The 27,168-nt window shown below is 41.9% G+C and overlaps 1 protein-coding gene across 3 annotated transcripts in view; it reads right to left on the reverse strand.

Moving 5' to 3' along the window:
• Positions 1-27,168, reverse strand: part of TTC7A (tetratricopeptide repeat domain 7A) — a 167,910-nt gene that overhangs the window by 23,392 nt on the left and 117,350 nt on the right. For all 3 annotated transcript variants that reach the window (XM_084201685.1, XM_084201687.1, XM_084201686.1), the window contains 2 exons: positions 24,593-24,727; positions 13,573-13,775 (listed from right to left, as the gene is read on the reverse strand). In XM_084201685.1, coding sequence (XP_084057811.1) covers positions 13,573-13,775; positions 24,593-24,727 — 338 coding nt within the window. The remainder of the gene's footprint in view (positions 1-13,572; positions 13,776-24,592; positions 24,728-27,168) is intronic.

Here is a 27,168-nt window from a genome sequence, read left to right on the forward strand (position 1 = left end):
AAAGCTCACACAGTGCAAACCTAACGAATCAAACCCTGAAAGATTACTGTTCCTGCATAAAGCAGCAAACCTCACACACAGCTCCACAGACCTGATTCTTTTATTGCTCTGCTCTTAGGATGAAAGAGGAGCAACAGGGCAGTGAGGTCTCTCCACTTTGATATCTATTATTGTAACACTAAGTGCTAGCTCCTGTCACTCCTGGAATCTTGTCTGGGAAGTTCTGCTACAGCATTTACATTCTTATCTTTGTTTAGTCAATGCTGGCAAATAAAGGCATAAACAAATAATCTCCACTGTACAGCCTGGCAGTACTGAGATGCTGCCATTTGTGTTCCAGTTGATTTTTATTTGCAGTCTCCTATGCTGGTGACAATCTTGGAAAGCAGGTGCAGCCTGGTAAGCGAAGCAACTGAAAACGGATGTTTTTATGAGTCTGCCCTTTTTACTCAAATGCTGAACAGGTGAACACAAGCAAAGGGAGAACTGGGCTAATTATGAAAACATCAAAGCAGTAATTTCTCTGAAACAAGTCAATGTATTTTACCTCATTTCCTGCCTTAGGCCATGCACTAGGAGATACTCAACTGCCTCATATAATTTAAAGAGGTATGTGATCTACACAAACATAGACACCCTCTTTAATTGCACAAATCTCTCTCTGTACCTTCAGGGAAGAACTGAGGGAGATTCCCACAAGGCAATGCAGAGCAGCAGCCTAACAAAAGGAGCTCTGCCCTAATGCTGGAGAATCCCTCTCTGGACAACAGGTAGAAAGAGTGACCAACTCATCTATCTGAGCCAAAGGCTGAGAACTAGGCAATTATGAATTTTCCCCACATAAATCAAAATTAGAACTTCAGACTCTCAGAAGCAAAGAAGTACAAAAGTCTGCTGTTTTGTTTACTCCTTACATAGCCAATGGCTATTAAGTGAAGCATTACCCACCTCACCCCTTAGTAGTAACGAGGACTGACTTAGGCAAACGTTGCATTTGGCAATGCCAGTGAACTGTAAGACTCCAGAGAGTAACCACAAGGTAGAGATGCTCCAGCCTGCTTCTGATTAAGAAGCTCCCGGTTGGTATGCTGTGCCTAATGATTGTCTCCAGTCCATGCCCTTCCAGATGGAAGAAAGGATCAGCTAACTGGTCATAAATCTCCCCACTGAAAGGTGATTAGCTTGAAAATCCCCTGTTGTTCTGTCAGGAAGCCATAGAGGAAAGGTGCAAATCCATTAAATTACATCTGGCAGACACACATCTAAGAATACATGGCACTTGGTGATACATGGAAACTACCATGTTATACCTTCAGACAGCTCATACGAGTATTTCTTTCCAAATTACCATTCTTGCCATCTAAGTCTCATTAGACTCACTCAGCTGTTCCATTAATGTTGTATTTTTCCTCCCAAGGGATTAACATTGATTTTTTTTTTGTCTTGAGCACACACAGCAAGGTCATACTGTTTCCTACAGGGTGGATTCATTCAATAAAGAACTACACTATTAAACCTGACTTGATGTTATTGTCAATGGAGCTCAGCTACCACAATGCTATTTAAGAGAATTTCCATGCAACTCTCCTGAGTCCAGCTACATCCATCATTCCACTTCACAACACACTAGACACTCATTAAAAATATATTTAAAAAATGGAAGTCAGGGCTGCATCCCAGGGAAGCCCTATTAACATTCAAACTCCACCTCTAATTTAAAAAATAATAAACAGCAAAATAATTACAAAATGCTTCTGGGAATAGAAGTTCTCCAGCAGAAAACTAAAACAGGAAGGCAGGACAGCAGGTAGGCCTGTAAAACACTTTTAGCTGGATATTCTGCATTTCAGGACACAGATACATTATTAATTCAGTCACTGGTGGGCTGGGCAGCCTGAATAGGCAACCACTAATTTGGGTTTGGTAAAGCCCTACTTTTGGGATGATCCAGTCTCTCCTTCACAACTTGATCAAGCTCCAGTGTCAGAGGGGTGAGACTGTTCTTCCCAAATCATGACCTAGAAGGCTGCTTCAGAACCTCTCTGCACTGGTGGCTGGGAACCCTCTTCAATCTGCAGCAGCAACTTAAGAGCAGACAAAGCTGCCAACTCTGATGCAGCTTTCTTCTCCCCACAGCACTCCCTCTTTGTTCCCACATGGATCTGCAGAGAGCAGATGAATCCCTTCCGTTCGTTTTACTACCTTGACAAGTCAAGCTCTCTCTTGCCCATCCCTGATGATCACAGGCCTTTCATTTCCCTGTGGCTTCCCCTCTGCACTCCATCTTTTTCTAGCCAGAGATTCTCTCAACAACCTTGGGGAAAACATAGGCAAAAGTCACATTAGCAATATTAAACAGCAGCTCATTGATAGACCAGAGCTTTATAGAAGCATGAGGAAGGACAAGAGGAAAGAAACAAGAGGAAAAAATGTTAAAAAACCATAAAAAAAGCACAATTTGCAAAGAGCAAACAGGAAACACAGTAAGTTCCTGACTCAGGAGTTGAGTTTTCCAAAGAGCTGAAGACTTCCTCCCAATTTCTTGGTTCTGGATTGTCTGTTCTGTTGCTTTCAGATACTCCCTTAACACCACTGGAACAAGCTTCTGACCTAAGTTCACTTATGATTCTTAGTGAATTTTACCTTTCTTTGATAAAATAGCGAATGAACAGCATTGAAAAAAGCCATCTGGGGCAAATCAAGGTTGGGTTCATGTCCTGCAGAGATCTACAAGGTGGAAAGAGATGAAAAAGGAAGAAACATCTTACGGAACAGCTAATGGAATAAGAAAAAAGTGATTTTAACTGTCTCTGAATGGCCAATGCTTTATCCTGGTATTTTTAAAGAAAGCAGCAGTCTATGCTTTTTTCTGTCTCTTCTATTCCTTCCAATTCTTTCCCCTCCCCTTCTCTCTTATGCACCTATATATCACCATCTGCCAGTTCTCCAAATGTACTGGAGAAATGCAGTGCATTGAACAGGAAAAAAAAGCAGTGAGAAAAATTGCTCACGGCATATAGGGACTTACCCACATTGAGGGAAAACTTATGGGGTGGGCTGAAATGTTTAAATGTTCCGGACTATCAGAGCAGACCAAAAATATCCTGCTGGATATTAGGACTTAGCAAATTCACCCTTGCAGTGTTTTCTTCTGCACTCCATATTAGGTAGACCTAAGAGAGTCCCAGTGTCCGGAGCTCTCAGAGCTGCAGGGCAGAAGACGTCACTGGCCTTCCTCTGGGTGGCTCAAATCTCCTGTTGACTGTCACTATTACTTACTTAAGGAAGGAAAAGGAAAAAAAAGGCACTTCATTCAAGGTTGCTCCATTTTTGGAATTGCTTATGACTGTTATTCTAATGCTGCTTCTACCTTTAGGTCTGTCATCTCTCCCTTAAAAATCCAAACCCCTTCTCACCAGGGAAAAACTGCAGACCTGTACTGCTACAAGGATGGTCTGCTGGTACTGAATTTGCAGAGCAGGAGGATACATTCACTGCCAGAGAAAGGAAGCACCCTCCCTCCCCCTGCAAAAAGCTATTTTTTGCAGGCGTTGTCATATCTTATCCCCAGGAAGAGGAGAGGGCTGTGCTAGAAAGTCGTCAGAGTCACATTTGCTTCTGTTTTACTCTGTCCTTCACAGCACCACTGTAACAATGTATCCATACAGTTGAGGGCAAGGCGCAACACATAGGCACAGCAGACTCCTCTAACGAAAAAAAAAATCCCTGCTGGAGGAAGAAAGAGTTTGCAGATCTGCTGCCTAAATCCCACTCCCACCACAACGATGTTTTCACCACTACTTTACAGTTAGGGACATAGGGGTACTCAAAGCTGTAAAGCACATCATTTGTGCTGAACAGTTGCTGTACTTTGTCTAAAATAATTTGCGGTCCAAAATCCCGCATGAATAAAGGCATCTAGGCATATAATTAGAATAAATAAGATTTTGCGCTTACAGTGTGTCTGTCATCTGAAAGTATGCGCAGATATTAATTAAGCTCCACAAACCCCAGATGAAGTAGATTAGTAGCTTCATCCCTGTTTTACAGAGGTTTAGAGTGAAGTGTGACACATAATCAGAGCTGAAAGTGCAGCAGGGCTGGCTGTGCCAGCGATGGTGAGAGCCAGGGCTCCACCTCCTCTCCAGCTTCTCCACTGAATTGCCTTCAATGGAAAATGACGGAGTTGCAGCTCTTTGCTCTCTGGAAGAGAAAGGCACACCCTGTCGCACAACAGTAGCAAAGCCCCAGCCTGAAGTGCTTTGATAAATACCAGGAAACCGTGCTTAGTTTGGGAAGAGAAACCTGGAGCTCGCCAGCTCTCAAACATTTGCTTTGGGTGCTCTGTGTCTCTCTTTCTGAGACGCCAAGAGATGCCCTCTGCAGCAGCACCCCCACACAGCCCCAATAGCACAGCCCGTGGCTGCTCAGGCCTGGAGGATATACTCTAGGGAGCATCTGAAGTACTTTAACATGCAGTATTCGTTGGTACAGTTCTGTTTCTATGCGTTTTTGCTACAACTCATCAGCCACACCAACCTAGGATCACACACACAGAACGTAATAAAAAACTGTAGTCAATACATACCTTCAAACCTTAAAATAACCGTCTCTTGAAGCAGGTATTACATTCTGGTTTACATTTTACATCTGACACCACACTAAAATAATTAAAGTAATGAACATAAAGTATATGTGTATTAAGGAAAAAACCCCAGACCTTTAGAAAGTATTACAATTAAATCCTCAGTGGTTTTGTATGCTAAAGAATAGTTAAAAATTTATTTTGCGGGCATTACCTACTGCAATTCAAGTTCTTATGACAGCAGTTTCTCAAAGATTCCTCTTAAGTAGTAGCTGTGATAGTGAAAACTATTTCTCAGTATCACAAAAGTAGTACAACTGTCCAATTCCTCAAAATTGCCCAGTCCTTAACTCTGCTTACCACCTTTGCCTAAGCAGGAGCAAGGGGAGCAGCAGGAAGAAGTCTCTCCAGAACAGACAAAAACAGGTCATTCACTCTGTCTCTCCAGACACAATTATCCACCTAATTACACTCAGGACAAATGCACAGTTGTCCTAGCGACTGGGGTATGCATTTTAATTGTCATGTTCAATTCTCTGTACACAAATATAAAAAACTGAGCAAGAAATGTCGCTAGAAAATGGAAACAGACCACAACACACCTATTTACAAAATAGGCAACAAATTGGGTAAACTACACACACAAAGCAGCTCCTTAGAAGATAAGTAACCCCATTAATGTGAGAACTAAGCTCTTTTGTTCTCACATTTAAACATAGAATGCATTCCAATTTCAGTATTCAAGGTAAAAATGGTTTTAATTAGCATCCTAGCTACCTTACAAGACATACAGACCTTGGTATGATGGAGCCATGGTAATTTACCCATGCAGAGAATCTGCCCTGTGATTTATATCACTACTGCATGGCAGCATGAAACAAATCCCCAAGGAAGTAACACATGTCATCCTTGAAAATATTAAGCAATCAAGCCATGTTTTATTACGTGAATGGATGCCTTTGAAAACAAGGATGCATGCACCATACTGTGAGGTAAAATGAAATAAATGAACAGAAATAATTCATTTCCATGTACTAATCAGTAGAAACTGTAGTCTTCAAGTTACCCTGATGTTACCAAATGTGAGTCTGGAGACAATAGGTTGACTCTTCTACTAAAATGAACATGAAATTGCATCCTAAGTAGACAATGAAGGCTGAATTAAACAGTCCAAGACTTTGCAAAGTCTTTTTCTTTTTATTCGGCACTTGTACCCCACTGAACAATTAAAAGCAGAAGATTTAAATAAAGCATCAAACAGTTTTTAAACACTCAAATCTAATCAAGAGCCATGTACTTGTCTTGGGCAAAAGGAACATAATCTATAAAATATCTGTTCTCAATCAAGCTCTTCAGCTTCTAGCACTACCAGCAGAGGAAGATTTGGGTTCTGCCAGCTAAAAGGATGTCTCTGGCAAGCAGAATGAAGTTTGTATATATATCTATCTAGCAAAGACCAGAACTGCACACTTGCTGGCTGCGTTGTACTCACAGACTGGGACACTGACATCTCTGCAAGGACCTGAGGCAGGTGTTACACTGCTTACTGCTATTATTTATAACCACACATTTATCAGAGATGCTGACCATTCAAAAAATAAAATCCAGCCCCTACAGGCATGAGGAGATAGAAACAGAGCTTTGATAAAAAAATCAGGTTAATACAAACCAGCTGAAATAGAACACTATTTCTAGTATTTCTATGAAAATAGATATAGATATAATTACATGAGTAAAAGACTAAGGGGTGGAGAGGGTTTTTTTAAACACTAAACCACTGCCTTTGAAGCTAAGCTATTTTTCTGTAAATCCATTATTTGCTCTAGCCTGCTCATCTTAAAAAGAACAGTAAGAAGTTCAGAGAGGTAACAGCAATAATGAAAGGAATGGAACTGGTTCAGTGACAGATACCTGCAAAATCAGTAATGGGAAGGGGATGAATAAGAATCATCAGTAAGGCATGTCTTCCAAAGTGAGAATAAGATGCATCAGTGTGGCTAAGAAGAGCTGCATCAAGAACATAGAGAATTTGGCAGTTCTTTGTACAGCAGAAAAGAGACCTGTGGGTCTCATTGCTAGAGGGCATTGTGGATGATGAAAGCTCTAACACAGACTCAAGACAAGCTCATGAAGGAAAAATCCACTGGGAATTACTATGCAAGTACAATCCACCTCCACTTTGGGATGTCCCCGAGCTAAATCCTAACCTTAGAAGTAGCACGTATGCATGCCCTGGCCTCATTCTTTCCTAGGCACTTCTTTGCTGCTGCTGCTGGTGAGAAGGAGTAGTTGAACCTCTGGCCTGACCTGATACAGTCATGCCAGTGTTATGTTTAGTATCTACTTGCAGAAAAAATTCCTAGTAATAGCTTCAGATTCACTTTGGGGAGGGGGGGGGGGGGGGCGGTGACGGCTGGATGAAACACAGCTTTGCGGAAAAGGACTTGGTGAACAAGTAGCTGGCCATGGGCCAGTAATGTGCCCTTGCAGCAAAGGCAGCTCACAGTATCCTGGGCTGCATTAGGAAAAGTATTGCCAAAAGGTTGAGGGAGTTCATCCTGCACCTCCACTCAACATTGGTGAGGCCACACCCAGAGTACTGTGTCCAGTTCTGGGCTCTCCAGTACAAGGAAGACATGGACACACTGGAAAGAGTCCAGGCAAAGGGGCATCGAGATCAGCAAGAAACTGGAGCATCTGTCATACAAGGAGAGGCTGAGAGCTGGGACTGCTCAGCCTTGTAGGAGAGAGGGGAGACCTTGTCAGTACAGTTAAATATCTGACGGTAAGGTGCAAAGAAGTGAAACCTCTTCTCAGGGATATCCCGTGACTCAAAGGGCACAAATGGAAACACGAGAAATTCTATTTAAACATTACTCTAAGGTTTGTTTACTGTAAGGGTGATCAAACACTGGAAGAGATCGCACAGAGGTTGCTCCGTCCTTGGAGCAACTTGCCCAGCTGGACATGGTCCTGGTACTCTGCTCTAGCTGAACCTGTTAAGGAGGGAGCTGGAACTGGACTACAAGATCCCCCAAGATCCGTTCCAACCTCAACCATTCTGTGATTCCAGTATGTGGGTAATATGTCCCCAACTGCATTTACCACAAATAACTTCTCCCAGACAATAATCAGGTCTTCCTGTGGAAAGGCCACAATCTACACTAATCTTGGAAAACGATGGTCACCAAACAGCCTACAGTCAATTTGCTGGCCCAGCTTAGGTGACTTAAACCCAGTTTGTTTTTCCAACTTCAGTTGGAGAGTACTCTGTGACTGTGAACCCTTCCTGAATGGCTGCCAATCTTATGTTTCATGGTGCTGATGACAGCCAAAGAACAACTCATGATTAGCACAACCTCTGTTAGCTGTGTATTCTCTTTGATTTCGTTATGGAGCAAATCAAATATGATCATAAGATTGTGTTTTCCACCATTCATGTGATCACAACAGACCACAGTATGAACAGGGACACATTATGAACAAAACCCAAAAGCTTTGTTTTGCTATCAAGGATAGGGATGAGGTAGTGCAGACAGCTACACCACATTCTGATACCAACCTTATTGCCCTTGCCCCAACCTTCAACAGAAACACGAAATCATTACAGCTTTCCACTGCATTCAGTAATATCCAAGTATGAGTCAAGCAATTTTTTTGCTTTGTTTTGATGGTACTTTTTATTGTTTTCATTAAATCTGGCACAGTGATGGAGATGAGGGTGACCATTTCCTTCCCTTTTAAACTGACAATTCTTTCTCTTCCCTGAACTAAAACATGTTGAGAATTGCTGTGCCTTGACAAAGTGCTATGTGAGCCTGCACACTGGGCAGGAGTCTTCCAAATACCTCAGTACATGTTTAGTTTAACTTGCAATATCACATACAGAGCTTTTGGACTCAAATCCAATGTGCTGACATTGATTTTCTCCTCCTCTGAATCAAAAGTGAGAATGGTACTGAATGCACGGTGGCTGGGAACTAACAAATTTCAGTGTCTTTCTCTAGTTAGATACAGGTAGGTGAATTTGTGTATTGCTTTAAAAGGAGGTGTCATCTGCCCCAGCTTATGTTATATTTTCTGACTTGGTTGGGCGCATGTCAGTTTTGTTATCACCATCCCAAAGCTGTGTATTGCATGATGTTATATAACCAAATTTGGAACATACTGAAGAAAACCATAGCTACTTGGTTGTAGAAATGTGCTGTCACAGGTCACAGTGTAAGAGAAGGATGTATGGACTAAGGCCTTGTTTCCAGACCAGCAAAGATACCTGCTCAATAGAAACTCCATCAGCCCCCAGGAAGGAGAAATGCTCTATGACCCTTGCAAGCAGCCCCCCGAGGGAGCCCATGAAAGGGAAGAAAGAAACAGAGCTGTTCTAGCAAAGGAAGGGATGATAGAAATTTTTGAGACAGCATCAGGAGCAATGTGGAAAAAGAACACTAGCAAGTTGTATTTATTAAAGAACCTATGGTCTCATAGGATGCACAATTTTTAGGGGCCAACCCAAGCTAATTGTTTCTGGCAGCAAACAGCTATCTAACCAAAGGAGTAGTGGTCCACCTCACCACAATTATGCTTCAAATAGACCTGAAAATTGGTTCTGTGCGTCTCTTTCAAATGAAAACAAAATTCCTCAACAAATATGCTTCCTTAGATTAGGTATTAGCCAGTAGTACTTACTCTGTAAATGCCAATGGTGGATTCCTGATACCGGCTTAAGGATCCTGCGACATCACTCAGAAACTGTAAGTGTTACAGGAAGCAGGACAGCTGCCCTATGCGGTATTTTCAAAGTGCCTGTGGTTTCCCAACCCCAGCCCTGGACACGAAGTGCCAAAGGCCCCTGGGATGAAGCAGAGCATGGCACCCACCCCCTGGGACATGCTTGGCACTGCAGTGCTGCTGTATGGTGCTGCTCTGCCAAGCTGCAGCGTGCTTTATATGGAAAGCACGCTGATTTGACTGCTGCTGTAAACACCCTACAGTCACAGCAAAACACAGCCATTTTCAGCTGCACAGAGACAGCTTGTGTGTATTATGGAGGTGACTCTACCCTGGGTAAAGGTGAAGTTACTGACACCCAATGGACTCATTCATTGCTAGATCTGTGCCCTTCATTTAAAGCCAGCAACATTCTTCAGGTTGGAATTTTCCAGATATAACTTTGACAACCCAGTTCCAAGAGCCCAGGGGAAGAGACATGACTACTTTGCTAATTGATGCTGATACACCAGGGAGGCTCGGCACTGTCTACAGCAGAGCTCTCCCTTAAAGTGGACTAGGTCAGTTGGATGGCGATTGTACCAAGTCAAACAGTAATTCTCACAAGCAGATCATCTTGCTCTAAATTATTACATATCCACAACAGTACTACTAGAGTGGGAAAACAATGTATTCAAACTGGGGAGACCAGCACAGGAACATGTGTGAATTCAATTACATCTGCCTGTGGACATGTCTTGCATCATTTCAAACCCCTTGGATCTAGCTCATAATCTAGTTTGCCCTCTTGCATAATCCAAGACATACATTTCTCTCTGGTAGGGGACTGAACATACTGTGCTCAAGAACTTGTACTTTTAATAAAAGTACAGCTAGTACTTGGCTAATACATACATTTCAGAAAAACATTCAGTTTTCTTCTGATGGCCTCGAGGAGATTCAGAATTTACCACTTGTCACATTACATCCTCAACTGCATAAACCCAGTCTTAAGTTCTCCATGGGGACAGTGTCTCATTCAGTACACAGGACAAAATCACTTAGCTAGCAGCCATTCAATATTTTATTTTCGCCCTTTTTATTTGATGTATAGCCCTAAAAGCCTTGTTTACTGCACATTATTCCAGCTCTATTCTGAAGGCAGAATGATTAATTTCTTTACAGACATTTCTATACTGCTCATCAGATGCATCTAACTTGTTATGTGCAATTTCCTAGCTTTTGGAAAAGCACATAAAGGAATGCCATTATGTGGCACCATATAACTACTGCCATGATTCATATCAGCAGGGATAGACCAGACCTCTGCTATCTTAGCTAACAGGTGTGAACCACAGTCTGCCAGCAGGGCCAATTTAAAGGAGGTGAGGTACATCTTAAGCAAGTGATTTTCACTGATATTTGCTTGCACCAGGATGGGAACATTCAGAATCTTAAGGAGACTGAAGGGCATGGAAAGGAAGTATGCTTACACGTTCCTGTCCCTTTGTCATTTTCCTAAGGCTCACCCCTTTAATCCACTCTATCCAGCATGCCCACCCCCTCCATCCATGTGTCTTCCTACCTATCCAATCCTATCTGGCATTATCTATCTTACCCTATTTTCTACCTATTTGTATTTCTCTCACTTTTTCAGTTTCTTTCCTCTTCCCTACTTGCTTATAGACTGGGTCTCTCCCCCCAAATTTCTCCTCTTACTGTCTTTTTCACCTCTTCTGAATTTTACATCTGCCCCTTGACTAAAACATCATTGTAGAATACTCTGAATTGGAAGACTCCCACAAGAATCTCTGAGACCATCTCTTGGTCTCACACAAGACAGCTCCAAGAGTCACACCATGTGTCTGAGAGCACTGTCTAATTGCTTCCTGAACTCTGGGCAGGCTTAGTGCTGTGACCACTTCTCTGGGATGCTTCCAGTGCCAAATCATCCTCAGGGTGAAGAATCTTTACCTTATATCCAACCTAACCCTCCATGACACAACTTCAGGCCATTTCCTGTCACTGCTCACCACAGAGAGAGATCAGTGCCTGCCCCTCCTCTTCCTCTCATGAGGAAGGTGTAACTGCAATGAGGTCTGTCCCCAGTCTCCTCTTCTCCCGGCTGAACAGACCAAGTGACCTCAGCAGCTCCTCATATGGCTTCCCTTCAAGACCCTTCACTGTTTTGGCTGCCCTCCTTTGGACACTCTCTAACAGTTTAATACCCTTCTTACACTGTGGCACCCCAAACTGCCCCCAGCACTGGAGGTGAGGCTGCCCAAGCTCAGAGCAGAGCAGAACAGAACAGTCCCCTCCCTTGCCCAGCCAGCCATGCTGTGCCTGATGCCCCCCAGGACAGGGTTGGCCCTCCTGGCTGCCAGGGTCCTGTTGACTCAGGTTCACCTTGTCACTGACCAGGAGCCCAGATCCCTTTCTGTGAAGCAGCTTTCCAGCCTCTGGTGCCCCACACTGTATGTACAGGGTGGCCCTGAGACAGATGTCCTCATGAACCCACGCTGGCTGTGCCCAACAACTGCACTGCCTTTCAGGTGTTTTTCCATACCTCCTGGAATAATGTCTATCATTTTACCAGTCACTGAGGTGAGACTGACAGGCCTGTAGTTACAGGAGTCATTCTCTTGCCCTTCTTAAAATCACTGGAGTTTGAGGGGAATAGGCATTCACAGACCCCTTAAAACTTTCAGAAATACTTACCTACTAAGCATATATGTGCTTTTTAAAGGTTACAACTTGGATAACCTAAGAAAGATTATGGTAAGAAGCACATTCATATGTTACCCATTCCTGACGAAACCTGGAGATAACAAGGCACCATAAAGAAGACATTGCAGAAGCTTATAAGGTCTCTTCTTGAGCCTCCTTTTCAGAAACAGCAAAGCCATGTTGGAATGACATTTTCTGAAGTAAACTGGGCCAGAACATCTGAGATGTGCACCTTGGAAACTTTTATTCCAAGTTCCTATAGTTTCAAAACATTGCAAGCAACTGAAATGTGAAGACTTAGAATGTGGTTATGTCCATAAATTAAGACAAAAATGAGAGCTATTAGTATTATGTCGGCATCTAATTTGATGGCTTCTCTGGTATCATCAACTTCTCTTAAATTATGACAAAGAACATCATTCCATCTAGCTTGGTTTTTACGGAGTGAATTTGTGAAGGCTGTATCACAACAACAAAGTTCTATTATTGCCCCATATAAGCCTGACATGTGTACAGTAGTCTTGTAATGTTCTCCTGACATGCACCAGCTATTCATTTGCTATTTTTGTACTGAACATTTAATATTATCAAACATCTTGCCCTTTGCCTGTAGGTTCTACTATTTTTGCTAATTGTAACTTCACTTAATGTTTGATCTCTTTTACACTGATACTCCTTCAGTTTTGGAGTTGCCAGCAAGCTTCATCGGGACCAAATTTATGCCAGGAGATACAAATATGTTAGCAAAGACACAAAGCAGTCACATGGATATAGAATTCCTGTAAAAATTACGTTAGTCAAGACAAACTTCTAAAATTACTGAGAGACCTGGTAAGGGCTACAGTTAACAAGACACAGCATTGATGAAATATGATTAACTGCTCTGATTTCACAGGAGAACTGGCTTTTGGTCTTCCACAAAGGTCCCTGTATAATTATTATTGTTATTAAGCCCCAGGCCCAGTGTCTGGAAAATAGTTTTGGGCTTGGTGCCACACAAAAAGAATACTTGCTGGGTAGGAGTGTTACCAAAAAAAACCCCACAAGTGTGGAGTCCCTGCCCCTACATAAGGCTGGAACTAAGCTGCAGCTTATAACAGTAACAGATTCATTTTATTGCAAACTCATAGCTTATCTTGATTTTAGCAAATGCAAGAAACCAGCCCAAGTTTTACAAACCCCACATCTCTCTGCCTATCTATCGTGATTTAGTTCTGATCTTTCAACTTTCAAACATCAGTGTACTGCTTATTTAAAATGTATAACAGTTAGTAGGAAAAGCAGCAAAGACAATGTAAGTGAGCTGACTCCCAGAAGTGTCAGCCTTTGTCAAATAAAATATTTACTTTTGACACAAGTCCTAATTAGTTAAAAAAAATTCAATCCAGTCTTAAAATAGAGGTTCAAACTACCCACTTTATTCTTGGAATGGTCACTTGCTCTCAGGATTAGGAAGACAATGGCATCCAGAGCAAGCATAAGCCCTCTCCCCTCTTATTACAGTTAATCAGGAACATAAATACTATAATGGAGCTGAGCCCCTGCAAACTCACCAGGCTGTGCATAATTTCCACTCCAGCTGGATTCACGGTGAGAGCTTCATCATACAATTGCTTAGCCTCCTCCAAATTGCCTTTCATCTCTGCAAGCCTCCCACGCATGTACAGTACAGCATGAGATGTGGGGAAAAGACTAGCTGCCTCCTGGGTACAAAAGCCTGCTTCTTTGAGATGCTGCTGTTCCAGGAAGAGTTCAGCTGAAGGAAAAACAAAACACCAAGCCATAAAAATAAAGCAAAGAACACCCTGCCAATAGATGAAATGAAGCAGAGACCTTTCTTCATATTAATTATATATCATCTGACTTAAGCATATTAAAATATGAGGCCATGATCCTGCACAATGCTTAATACTATGGTTAGTGCTTATTATCATGACTGGATTCACTGAATGTATCTTTTTCTAATGCTAAGGGATCTACACAGATGTTCATGGACACCTTTGGGTGATGTCCTGACAAAGGCCTTAAGGATTCCTCCACTGGGAAGGTAAATAGTGCTGAACTGAGTCCTAAGGAGGCTACTTGGAGTCATCACAGGTATTTCCAAATAATCTGGGGGAGAAAAAAAGAACAGAGTAAGTTACCACTGTCTACTGAGAACTTCAAAAATGTCAGAGTAATAGGACACATCTGAGCTGGACACTGGATAACTTATTAAGGAGAGTACTTTCCCATTTAAAAAGATGACTAAACGTGTTTTTCTCTTCTTATTTGGCAAGTTTATGAGACAACTGTCTCTTAATTTTTCAGAGTGTTAAAATCAAAAGGCTCTTATAATCCAAACTTATTTATACTGTGTATTCACCCATTTACATCCTCATACATTACAGAAAAACAAAATACAGCTCTTGGAAGAGACTGCTAACTTACTTTCTTGAACTATCAGCAACTATCTTAGTGGTTTTCTTAGAAAAAAAATATGTAGCAGGCATATTTATGTGTTTGAATGTCAACTTGTTAATAAAATAATGTCTCATGATAAATTTCATAACATATCTCATGGCTGAACTTTCACATTTCTCAGGATGTGGACTAGATAATTGTGGTGTTGGACTGCATAATTGTTGTAGATCCCTTCCAACTGAAATATTCTTTCAAAAGGTCAAAAAAGTGATACTCAGTTTTCACTGCCAGATGTAATTGAAAAGGGAAACTGCTTTTATATACATACACACACATGTAAGCATGTAAGTAGATAAAATAATTCTCTTCTTTCAGGCAGGCATTGCTCTTTGGCCCATAACCTGTGTTCTACATGCTCTCACTGCAAAAACTCAGTGTCTCTATCTTATTTATTTTTAACTGATGTCATGCAGTAAGTATTGACAGTTCAAGAGTCCAATTCAAAATTACTAATTCAGGCTCTAGATTTAGAATAACAATTCTGAAATTAGACACAACCTTAAATGTCCTGACTTTTTAAGGCAGTGAATATTCTTAAGAAGTCTCTGTGAGGGGGGAAATTAGAGTGAAAATTCCTCTTGAATATCTTTGAAACTCTGCAATTTTGAAACACTGGGAGACCCAGATGACTGTGGGGACTTGGCTTGGTGACATGGAGCTTGCTAGAGGTGAGCAGGGAAGCATCTCAAAGGCAGTCCCCTGTCTGACCACGGGAAGGCTCCACCTTGGCCTATGAGACTGGGATCATAAATGGCATTTCTACTGGCACACCACAAATGACTCTGTAGTGAAATGACAGCATGGCTGAACACCCTTCCACTTCTGAGGTGACCTTTCTAGAAGAAGGGTGAGACACTGTTGAGAAAATGCTTGAATATTTCTCAGCCATCCCTAGGTTGCGGTACAAGATAAATGTCATTCTCCAAGGCTGTCAACATGAGCAAAATATTAGTTCCTTCAGAAGAGTTATACTCTTTCAGAATGACTCATACACATTTCTTCCTGGTTAATCACAAAATCTTTGCATGCATCCCTTCCCTTGGCTCCAAGAGGCTGCAGCTATCTATAATAACAGAAGGCAAGGCCATGTACCTTGTCAAGCTGAATATGTGCACAGCCTTATGCAAAAATTGGTGGGAGGACAGTATTTTCCTTGCACTTCCAAGGAACAGAGTGTTTTCCTGCCAAGTGCTGCATAGCAGCTGACGCCATGCATGTGGCATTAATGAGCCTGGGGATGTGCAAAGTGACACTTCACAGCCTGAAGATGAACACCCCATCCCCAAAGTTTGCACAAACTCAGCAGCACAAAAGAAGGGGTGAAATCCTGGCACTGTTTGAAGTCAGCAGAAGTTCTGGATACTGCCATACTTAAAGCTCTATTAGCAACTAAGAGCACCGTGTGACTTGTTTCATTTCAGAAGAGAACTGGGAGCGAGCGGGTTTAGATGTGAAATCATGCATGGTGCTTCAATGCATGCAAAATAGAGAGCACTTAGTCTTTCTATGGTGCCTGTAAATCTTCTTCAGTAATAACAATTATTTAGAGGAAGTACAGCAACGCAGAATCTAAATAAGAACTACAAATTGTATTTTATGGTATGGTAATGTAGCATATTAAAGCTCAGTCCATTTCTTTGCAGACTCAATAGTCAATAAAAATGATTTAATGGTGTGGGAGTCCTAATTTGCATAAAAAAGAATGAGAGGGGTGCCTTTTGGTTATGAAAGGAAAGGAGTGCTAAAATTTTTAGCTACCCAGCTAAAAATAGACATTAAAGGACATCATTTAGGTCTGCATTAAAATGTGTTTTCTGTAAACTCATTTTTCACTTCTATTACACACTCATTTTATTTACAGATTAACAAGATATGCTTATGTAACATGGAACAAAAACACAGCTAGAGGCTGAAATCAAACTCAAAAAACAAGGACCTATTAAATTTACCATGGTAAAACTCTCAGTGGTACTGAAAGTACTGAAACACCTGCTTTCATGTTACCTGGGTTAGCAGCTTCCTGACCATTGGATTAATCAGCCATCTCCTTATATAACCTAATTTTACTGTAAATAACATCTAACCAAATTTGCAGCCCTTGTGAGGAAGTTCTGTTATAGAGACTTGGCATCTAGTTCCACTTCAAAGTAGAGAGTACCTTCTCATGCTGACAGAGGTATAGAGGTATCTAGTATCTGTAAATCTTATCCTGTGAAAGGGTCAATGCTTCAGAGAAACCATTTATGAACCTCTCATTATTGCACTAGATTGTTCTTGGTACTGACTTTCTTCAGAGCTTTGAATCTAAAACCAAGCTTCCTTGCTCTCTCTCACTTAACACCATCTCCATAAAAACCTCAATAAATTTACATTCTGGTTTGACCTAAAAGCTCTCTGAATGCTACTGAGCAGAGAGATGATGATCCTGCATGTACCACTCATCTATTATTCTCTCTGGAGTAATGATCGAAACTCTGAGTGTGAATGACATTAGGGAATATTTCAGCACTCTTACCTACAGGAAAGAGACAGTGCACTGCATGGATGGGCCAAGACAGGTTGGATCTCTCCTTGCATTCAGTTTTTGAAGCCTGTGCCCTGAGACCATGAACCGCTGACTTCAAGGCTCAGCCTAGTGCGATTAATTCCTTTCTCAGATCCACTTTTTGTTTCCTGTTTGTGCTCTCTTGCAATGCCCAAACTATTCTGCTGTTCTTCCAAACAACTGCTGTCTTGTGGCTATGGCCTCTTCTGCCTGGACTTGCAACTGGACTGATGCACCCGTTTTAATGCTGGGCCCAGTCCCTGAGAGCAGCACGCCTCCACACTGAGAATATTATTAACTTCTATTACAAGCTCCTCGTTCTTTCAGCTATTTCTGCTAGCATTTAAGCTCATCTACAGTGAAGATCCTTAATCAAGTGAAAATTGCCAAAAGCATATCATCTACTTGCTCTCCAAAGACCCCTAAGAAATGCACAGACCAAGAGCAATTCCCAGAACACTGACAAAGCTGGGTGTCCTACAGTCAGGCCCTTTATTTTGTCCAAGATAAAATTATTTGCAGAGTTCTGTTAGGAAGTCCATCAGGGGTCTAACAACAGTGTAATTCAGTCACATCCACATCACATTGCTGTCTGAGAAACAGAAGTGTTCAACATTACCTTAAACATTGACTCTATTCCCCATTTCAAAGCAGTGTCAAGAGTGAGAGTGCTTGTCACTGCAACAACAATTTTAATTCTAGCCTAAAGAAATTGAATAGATTTGAAATGTTTTTCTGCAATGTGAACAATGCAAGAGTTAAAATTTCGTTACTTGTGAATTATGTTTGGTGTTATCCAAGAGGCAGCACTTAACTCCCACCAAGTAGACTGCTCCACATCCCTTCATTGCGTGTGCCTGATGCACCTAAAGCACTCTTGTCCACCCCAAAAATGTTACTGCATAGTGACACAGCCAGGGTAACAGCCAAATGCCCAGCAGGATGGTACTGTGCAGAGCAGCCATTCACACTCAAGAAGGTGAGAGCATCTGTGAGGGTGTTGGAAGGTGATTTCTGTTCCACATCATCTGCCTTCAAGAGTTATTAATGCTTGTTACTGCAGGAGCCCTTAGCCAGCTGGAAAGACCACTCTGAGACAGCTCTGCCATCAACAGTGACTACCGAGCTATTACCATGACAAAGGGTCCCCCCACTGCCTTTCCTTGCTGGCAGATGAGGTTTAGTCATTGTTCCATGCTATGACACCACTCTGCAGGCAGTAGCTTGACAATTCGTGGCAGATTAGACAGAAGATTCCTCCAGGCATATCCTGACTACAATAATTTCATTTGATGCAAACGTTTGAAACAGAAATGAAGTACAGAAACTGCTGCTTGTTACCATACACCTGAGCTCAGCCACTTGCTCTTTTGAATGAGGCAACAGATTTACACCCTCTCTTTGCCTGCAAATGGAATTCCAGGGACTGGCTTCAAACTCCCAAGCTTCAGGTTTCACAGGGCCTGAAATGACCACCAGGCTTCTTTATTTACAAATGCAGTATTAGAGTGAAGGTTTTTGGAAGCAACACGTAAGAGCCACAAGCTACCTTCAACACTAAATGGTGCAGTCAAAACATGACTAAGTAAAGTAAAATTTCCTATTTTCTGTCTCTGGTATGAACAAATGTCCTGCCTCCTTCTTCATGCCTGTGTACATTTTATCACTTGTCCAAACTTACTGAGCAGCTGAGGAAATGCTACTTTTCAGTACCCTCAGTCATTCTCTGGCAGTGCAACAGGTTTCTCTCCGTCTCTTGGCAAATTTTCTACAGAATGCTAAACAAAAGGCATTGGTAGCTGCTGCCTGTTTCCATCACAGGTGTTCAAGACACATGTGAATGTTTGCATGTCCCAGATTTTGAGAAAAGGTATGTGCTCTTTGAAGATCATCCATGCCAAAGAATTACCAGTCCACAAAGTTTCACATACTGCTCCAGCAATGAGAAACACCCAGAAGGCTCAGGAATGGAGGAGGCAATCCCAAATGCCCTGTACTGACATAAGGCTGCAAGAATCCTTTTGACTTTTTGAATTTATTGTTGACAGAAAATAAAATAAATCAAACTGGAAAGTGTAGAACAAAACTTATTAATCCCTCTTGAGAATGTTCAGATGAAGAGAAATGGGGAATTTGGTGATCTTTAGTCTCTACCACAAGTCTAGAACAGACCTTGCTGAACCAGGAGGCTCAGCAGAATTGCTGCTGGCTTCCTTTTGAAGGGGACAAAACCAGCTCACTTTACCATTTCTATCACCAGCTGAAGTGTTCCTAATCCCTCCTAGGAAGTAAATACTGCAGGGGAGCCATCGTTGTAGGATACCTTTATTCTTCTCAGAAATAGAAGTGTAATACAGGACTCTCTCCTGTTTCCCCCTCACCAGGTTCCAGCTTTTCACAGTGCTTTGTGTCACTGTAAAGACACACAAAAATTAGCAACATTTATGGAGCTCAAGAACTCAAACAGTGAATAGGGAAGGTCTAAACTTGAAATTCTAAAATTTGGAAGCACTTAAAAAAAAAAAAAATTAGAATTGGTTCAACAACCAGCGCTGCATTACAGGACAGTATCTGACCCAGCCATTCTGGCAATATCAATAAAGATGTCTCCCCTACCTGATTAACACCTTTAATATCAGAGCTAATAACTTGGGGGGGCTTAGGACTGCTAAAAGCTTGGAGAAGGAGAAACACTGAAGTGCCCATGTGCAGGCTGTGCAAACACAAGCTCTGCTGGGTGAGCAGGGGGCAGCAGGGGAGGGCCTGGCTGCACCCTTGGCTGCTGCCAGGATCCGGCTCCATGGCTGCAGACCAGCACGTTGGAGACTTCAGCCCACTGGCCCAAACAACACTTTCTTGTGGAACAAAGCCCATCTCCTCTAACACAGCTTTTTCCCAGGAACTGGCCCATATGGAATAAAATAAATAAATCACAAGTGTTTTGCGAAAGGGAAAAAAAAAGTTCCTGCTGTACATAACTCGGGGGAGCAGATGTTTTTCCATTAGCTCACTGTTCTCTGCTGCACTGGCTCTCTTTGCATTTCTTGTTTGTAGCATGCTCAGTAGAAACTATTTTTCCTAGGTTAAACTTTAGCATGTTACTGAGACAGCAGGTAGCCCACTCCAGCCCCAGTGTGAGTACATGGAATAGTATCCTTGTCATTTTTCTCTAAATCCTCCTTTAAATTAGCCTTAGGGTCTACCTGGTGAGGTTCACAGGCTGAGCTTAGCAGGCATTTAGCCAAACTTAGATCAAATTACCAGACCTACTTTGCTGTGAGTGGCCATATTTGGTAAAGTATTGGGTTAGTCAAGAAGCTAAATTGTCAGATATAAACTACTAGTAAAGACAAACAAAGTGGACCTTGTAGTTAAAAGTAAAGCTTAAAATAATACAGTAACAGGAGCTAGAATATTAGAACTCATATTAAAACTGGCTTGTAGCATTCTAAAATGCTCTGTATAAATAGAGCATATGGTTATTACTGCCTGGAAATATAATCACACATACTTTGGATAAAAAAATCATTCCCGTTACCCAAAGAGCCTAGAACTATTAACACTATTTCTTTCCAATACTGACATGCTTTGCTCTCTGGGTCAAAAGTAATCTTATAAAAATGCTGAATGAAGGTAAATTTTGGTTGTAAATTTGAAGGATTTCAAGTGTATTTTCTTTAGCCAAACAGCATGACTCTATTTTCTAAACAAAACGGAGGAGCACTGGCATGACTGTTAGAAGTACTAGCACTACTAATCTCTAGGATTCCCCTTGCAGCTCTTCCTGCAGGAAGAGGGAGGAGTTAACAAGCTTTACCAGGGCCACAGAAGTTCCTTGCCTCTTCTCAAACTTGAATTCAAGCTCTCAGCCATGAAAAGCAGAACAAAGAGGAGGAATGAGCATAAGGATTGCATAATGAACACCTCTCCTGGAGCTGCACCACCACAGCATGTGCACTGTAGCACTGTTCCTAAGTACTCCCTGAAATGAGCTGTTTCTCAGACATGGGGCCAAGAATAATGTTTAGGCTCATAAATGTTAAAGTGTTCCGAGATGACTCTTTTTAAGCAGCCATTATATTCAAGAGGACTAAGGGGGTTATTGTTAAAAGGGACCAGACAAGCTGTGTTAACAATCTCTGCTGCAGAACACTTGGAAATAGAATATGCCTGTTAGTATTCCAAGCATGCCTGCTGCAGGGGACGTCTTTAGTCTTTGAGGACAGCACACTGCTCTTCCAAAGCTGTGACTACCTGTGCAGAAAACAGGAAGATGTGGAAGCCCACTAAGGCAATGTGCCAAGTTCCGTGCTGCAGATGACTGTACTCCCAGGTGGTCCTGTAAGAGATGGCTGGACATGAGATCAACAGTGAGAATTCAGAGTTTTATTTTGATGCTTGAAAGAGAAAGGACTCTTTCTAGAGACCACAGATCCATCAAGCAGCTCCTTGTTTACAGGAGGCTACAAAAAATTACCTCGCCAAAGATCACTAGGCATTGCTGCAGGGAAAGACAAGGTACAGCATCTGTTACAGTGCAACGCATTTCGATTTAGCAGCTGCACATCCAAAGATGGTGCTTTACTGTCTTCCCTACAAAACTATGCTGGTCACAAACCCAGAAAAATTACAGATAAAGCCACTAAGTGTATGCTCTTTTATGGTGAAATAAGTATCTTCATCACAACACAAAAGGAATTAACTATTTGCACAGGGTTCACAGCCTTCCCTTCAGCCACTCTTAAGGGAACACACATACTCTCACAAGCTAATTGTGAAACGTGCTAGAGAACAAGCTCCAGCTTGGAGGGACTGAGGACACTTCTGTACATGGCAGGAACTCCTACTGCAGCTGCAGGATGATACACTAAGGATACCCCTATGTAAGCATCACTGGATAGGTACCACCCCCTAACAGTCCCTTTTGGAATTAGATGTGTTGGCATTGTGGCCTGGCCTGGCTACTGGAAGGCTGTAAGAGCAGCCCTGTAGAGCTGTTGAATTGCTGGTTTTGTGTGCCTCTTCCCAGTCTTACTGCACAAAGTTCTAACTGGACCAGCTGCTTGGTACCATTACCTTTCATGCCCTGGGATATGAGAAGGCATGGCAACTGCAATGGCTCTAATGGCACCCAGACACCACTGCAACCTGGCACTCTCAACCCCTACCCGTGCACAGAGACACGGCCAGCTGTGTCCTGTGAGTGTCTGAGAAGGACGGATGCTTCGTTATAAATTCACTGTAGTATGAGGTTAGGAAATTGTAATAACTTTATCTAAGGATTTATGAGTCACACTAAAAAGGTCCAAGTGTTAATGACAACAAAAACAACAACACACGAGTCATTTCCCAAAGGCGGATTAATGTTTTTTCCCTTTGGAGATAGGACACTGAGGTATGAAAAAGTTAGGCAACTTGCCTGGAGTCACAAGATGAGTCACTGATTGAAAAAGGACAAGTCCAAGCTAAACCTGACGAAAATCTACAAAATACTGATGCAGACCTCCCATGAACATCAACTGACTCCATAGGCAGGTATCAGAATATTACACTAATTGCCTGCTGCTTTCCACAGCCATTAATTTTGGGGTGAGCTTTAATGTAAAACCACCTGACTACCTCAACTTCCTCTAACCATGCATGTCTGTTTAATTTGTTGTCTATGAAATATCTGTTTTGGAAGGTACTTCTTACAAGTATGCTTGTTCCTCCTTTCCCCTCCTTTCAGACAGGAAAGATCCTAGTAGTGAAGGTCAGTGACACCCTTTGCATTATTCCATTCACTAATCTCAGCCTAAGGCCAACCCACTTCCAAGAAGTCCTCTAATTATTCAGGCACTGTGCCCTCCTCCACAGAGAGGAAAAAGTACCCCAAATACCTGCACCTCTCTTCATCCCTCAGGATACCAGAATCCAGCAGCTTCCACACTACTGTGAGAAGAGAATGGCCAGTACCCCAGCAGGAGCTCATTAAGCTGCATCTATAACAATAACTGACTTCGGTAATGAAATTACAAAGCAGTCACAGTACATGTTTTCAAAATATCAATCCTGAATCAAGTCCAGCTAAAACTAAGCATGATGCAAAACAAAGGCTTACAAAATGATAAGAGAGAAAAGTTACAGCTTATAAATATAAATTCTATCTAAAAGAATTAATTAACACCTTTCAGAAAGGCACTCTATTCACACTGAAAAGCAATCATAGCAATTCACAGCAAGCAATAGGTCTTTATTGCTTTTGTCTTTTCAGACAGCAGCAAAAATGTAAACTGCCTAGAGCTAGCTGTAGGATGATGGACAACAGACACCTGACTTCTCATCATAATAAACTCCATTTATTTTGCTCCCCACCAGCCCTCTCTGCAGCCTTAAATCAGGAGTATAAACTGAATAAAGCATGATCTTGCTGGTGATTTTGAAGCCCACAGCACATCACTGAAATTTACATCCACACAAGTCATTAAGGAGAACACATGTGATTAACTTAAAGGATGATGCATTCTATAAGGTGACTTCTTTTGTTAATATTAATCAAATTGTAGCAAAACCAATGTCATATATTTTGTTCTAGAACTAAAGGCTAATTGGTAGGAAATTACCCACAAAAACAGCTATGAAAATCTTTGCTGCAAAGCAGGGTGAGACTGCCAGGTCTTATGCAAGAACTGTCAATTGCATAGATTAACGAAATGAGAATTTGAAAGGTTCCCCTGCATGAAGAATAGAAAACTATCAGCAGCTTTCCAGGGGGTTCTGCTTTTCTTTCTGCATTGCAAATGGTGAGACATCTAATAAGCAATCACAGCACTCAAAGGTAATTTCAAGTGCGCAACTGTGGGCCCAGTTATGGAAGAAAAACTGTGTCTCCTAAAAACAAAATTACAGGCTTGGAACTCTTATCAGTTCTGAAACACTGGAATGCAAACAGCAGAATGTGCTGGGCAACTCCGTTCCTCAACAAAAGTCCTACATAAAACCCCTCCATGGGTCTGGAGATCGCTTGTGGGTAGAGTCTCTTGTCACTGTTTTCCCTTTATGTGCTCTGTTGCAGCATCTTTGCATTAGTGTCTCAAACTGCTACTCAACCTACAAGACCCTGGGAGGTTCAAATAGTCAAGGACAGAGTGGAGAACATGCTCTTCCTAATAATTTTCACTTAAACCTCAAAGATTGGAATGCTTAAATCACATTTAAGACATGGTTTACCCAGTCTTATTACAGAGAAGCATTTAGTAAAAGGAGAATGAAAAGAATTGTCCTTATGAGCTACCATTCGTTAGTGAAGAACTACCTACCCTCCTTTTCAAAAAGCATATTATAGTGATGACTAAAGTTTTCTGTGTGTTTTGGAAAAACAAAAGTGAGCTGAGAAATCACACTACTACAGTATTTTTTTTGGGTGAAAATCAAATAAGTAGTGTTTAAAAAACCATCTGGGATAGGCAGATTTTCTGCTGGAGTAGAGTGATTTTCAACTCATGACTTCAACTACTCTGTTAATACTTATGTAATTTGATTCATCACTGGAGGGAAAGAGGAACTCCAGGTAGCTCAGGACTTACCAGCTTGTAGCCAAATTTGTTCAAGAGTTGTCCAGAGCTTCACAGGTCCCTGCTTCATTGTGCTGCTCTGCACAGTTATTTCAGACATGGCCTGTTCCAGTCTTGATGCAGCAAGGGAAGAGGCTCGTTGTGATCCTACAAACCAAACAAACAATGATATTTTATACTTATTTATGATATTTCCTTGACTTGTTAAGGCAGCAGGTCTGATCCTCCACTCACTGCTTTGGTTTTATGTAATAAGAACTCTGCTGAATTTTGGCATGACAAACTGGAGAAGTATGTTTTATAAAAGGTTAATTTACTGAAAAAAACCCCACTAAATTATCCAAGAGCTGCAGCTCAAACAAGAAATTAAGAGACAGACAGTAATTTTATAAAGGTCTGCTTAGCATTCATCAAGGAAGCAACCATATTTTGCTCGTTTTGGAAGAAGTCTAGCATCAAATATTTTCCACAAATACCCATTTTATAAGCACAGTCATTATTCAATTACAAAATGTGCCCCACTAAGGTAAAAAATTCATACAGCATTACAAGGTAGCTAAGCCCCATTCACAAAGCACACACATTTCAAGTGACATCAATATTGTTCTACTGATTTAGAGGCAGGGTGGTTATTCATTTAACCCTGGGGAGCACAGAGTTCAGAGCTTTGACTATATTAACCTTTAGCATGCACTGTAACATTTACGCAAGAATAAAGTATTTGGTGCCCACACCTCTGGGACAAAACATCACATCAAAAGCTTATCCCAGGAGGGCTGCATGGGCAGAAATCACGTTCTCCAGTACGGCAAGTGGGATCATACTGGTGAGCCAATCTCTCAGAGGGGTATCAACATGGTGGTAACAAAATAAGAAGCTACAAATTGAGATTTCAGAGTTGGTTTTGAGAAATGAATATTTTAATATACATAGGTTTTAATGTGATTTTATGGTTGATAAGCTCTTTTTCTGGCGAGCTGCTGTGACTGAAGCACTTGTGCTGATTAGCAATACTCTTGAATCTACCCTTACAGGCTGACCTCATAAACCACAAGATCCTAGAGTTAAAATCCCGCTTTTTCTCTCCCACAGCCACGGGGCACATGCACTTAATGGTCTCTCTGAGAGGGACAGCATGCTTTTCCAGCTGGAGTGCGCTCAAGAGAGAGAGGGTTGCCAAACCACACCTCCTCACCAGCAGACCAACAATCACCCTGTGGTCCCCAGCCATGGTCTCCCCGCCATGCCGACTCCAGAGGCTGAGCAGGGACCCGGCCTCCCGGCAGGCATGAGGGGAGGCTTTACTCTCCCATGCCAAGCACCTGTGCTTTGCAAGGCAGGACATGGCTGCAGCTTCTACTTAACCCAAGCTGAGCATGTCACGGCTTGGGAGAGACCACAAGTGCAACCCCAGGCTCAGAACTGCAAAGGGAAATATTTGTCCTATTATCTCATCGCTAACTAATGTCATTCATTTCAAGCAGGAGAACTTCAAAACAGCCCTGCAGCAGGCACCTCCCACAGCTCCCTTGGAAAATGCAAATGTGTTCTTCCCAGATGCATTTCTTAAATTCCTACATATTTGCAAAGACATTCCTGATCTAATGTTCCAAGAGATGACAGTGCAGTAACATAGCAATTACAGCTTTAAGGGTATGGGCAAAAGCCATTCAGCTTTGCAGGAAGAATTTATTGTATGTACCAGTTTATTTAACTGATCCACCTTCAGCCTGTTTCACTGCACGAGATTCCTCCCCTGCCTTGCCCACTCACACTCCTCTCCCCCATCCCTATCTCCACTAGTGAGAATTTCACTGAAACTCCCAGAAATTTAAGACAGACTAGAGCTATTTGACACAGGCAAAACTACCAAGCATTTATCCCCAGCCATCTGAAACACAGGCAGCTTCTCTGCAGTGCAGAGACAAGAAAATGGACACATGAACAGCCAGTGATGTTATTAGCAGAGCTTTGAAGCTAGGGCAGACTTCTTGCCTTCTAGATTAGCAAACCTGGAAAAAATTACATGAATTTTGTGGATTGTGCAGTCAGCCTAATGAGACTCTTATATTAGCATGCTTTGAATGCAACTTTCAGTACCACATTTTTCTGCCAAGGCTGCCCTCTCCCAGAGAAGCTTTGTGGAGCTGTGTTTCTTGCAAGCATCCAAATGTAATGCTGGCCTGTTTGCACTGGGTGGGCAGATATGCTGGTGTCTTATTCATATCCTCACAGAACTCAGGGAAATCCTCTTTTCCTTGCAAATCAATCCAAGAAAATCACCTTTGTGCATTTTGGAGAGGTTCACACGCTACACCCAAGTAGATCCAGTTAGAATCTACAAAAGCATCCTTCCCTCACAAAGCAGACTTCACAGGAATATAACAGCACAGTTGCTCTCAAAGAAACCCAAGTTAGCTGTTCCTCATCTTATCTTCATTAGCTCAGTAGTTGCTAAGAGGGGAATTTGAGACTGATCCTGCCCAGTGCAGTGGGCATCTGCACAGCTGGACAAATGAGACCCAAGTTACTTAGCAATTTACATGGAGGCTCTTTTCATTTAACACCCCTTGGAAAAGAAAGTAAAC

Source organism: Fringilla coelebs, assembly GCF_963513975.1.
Source record: "Fringilla coelebs genome assembly, chromosome: 3".
In the NCBI taxonomy this organism is placed as follows: domain Eukaryota; kingdom Metazoa; phylum Chordata; class Aves; order Passeriformes; family Fringillidae; genus Fringilla; species Fringilla coelebs.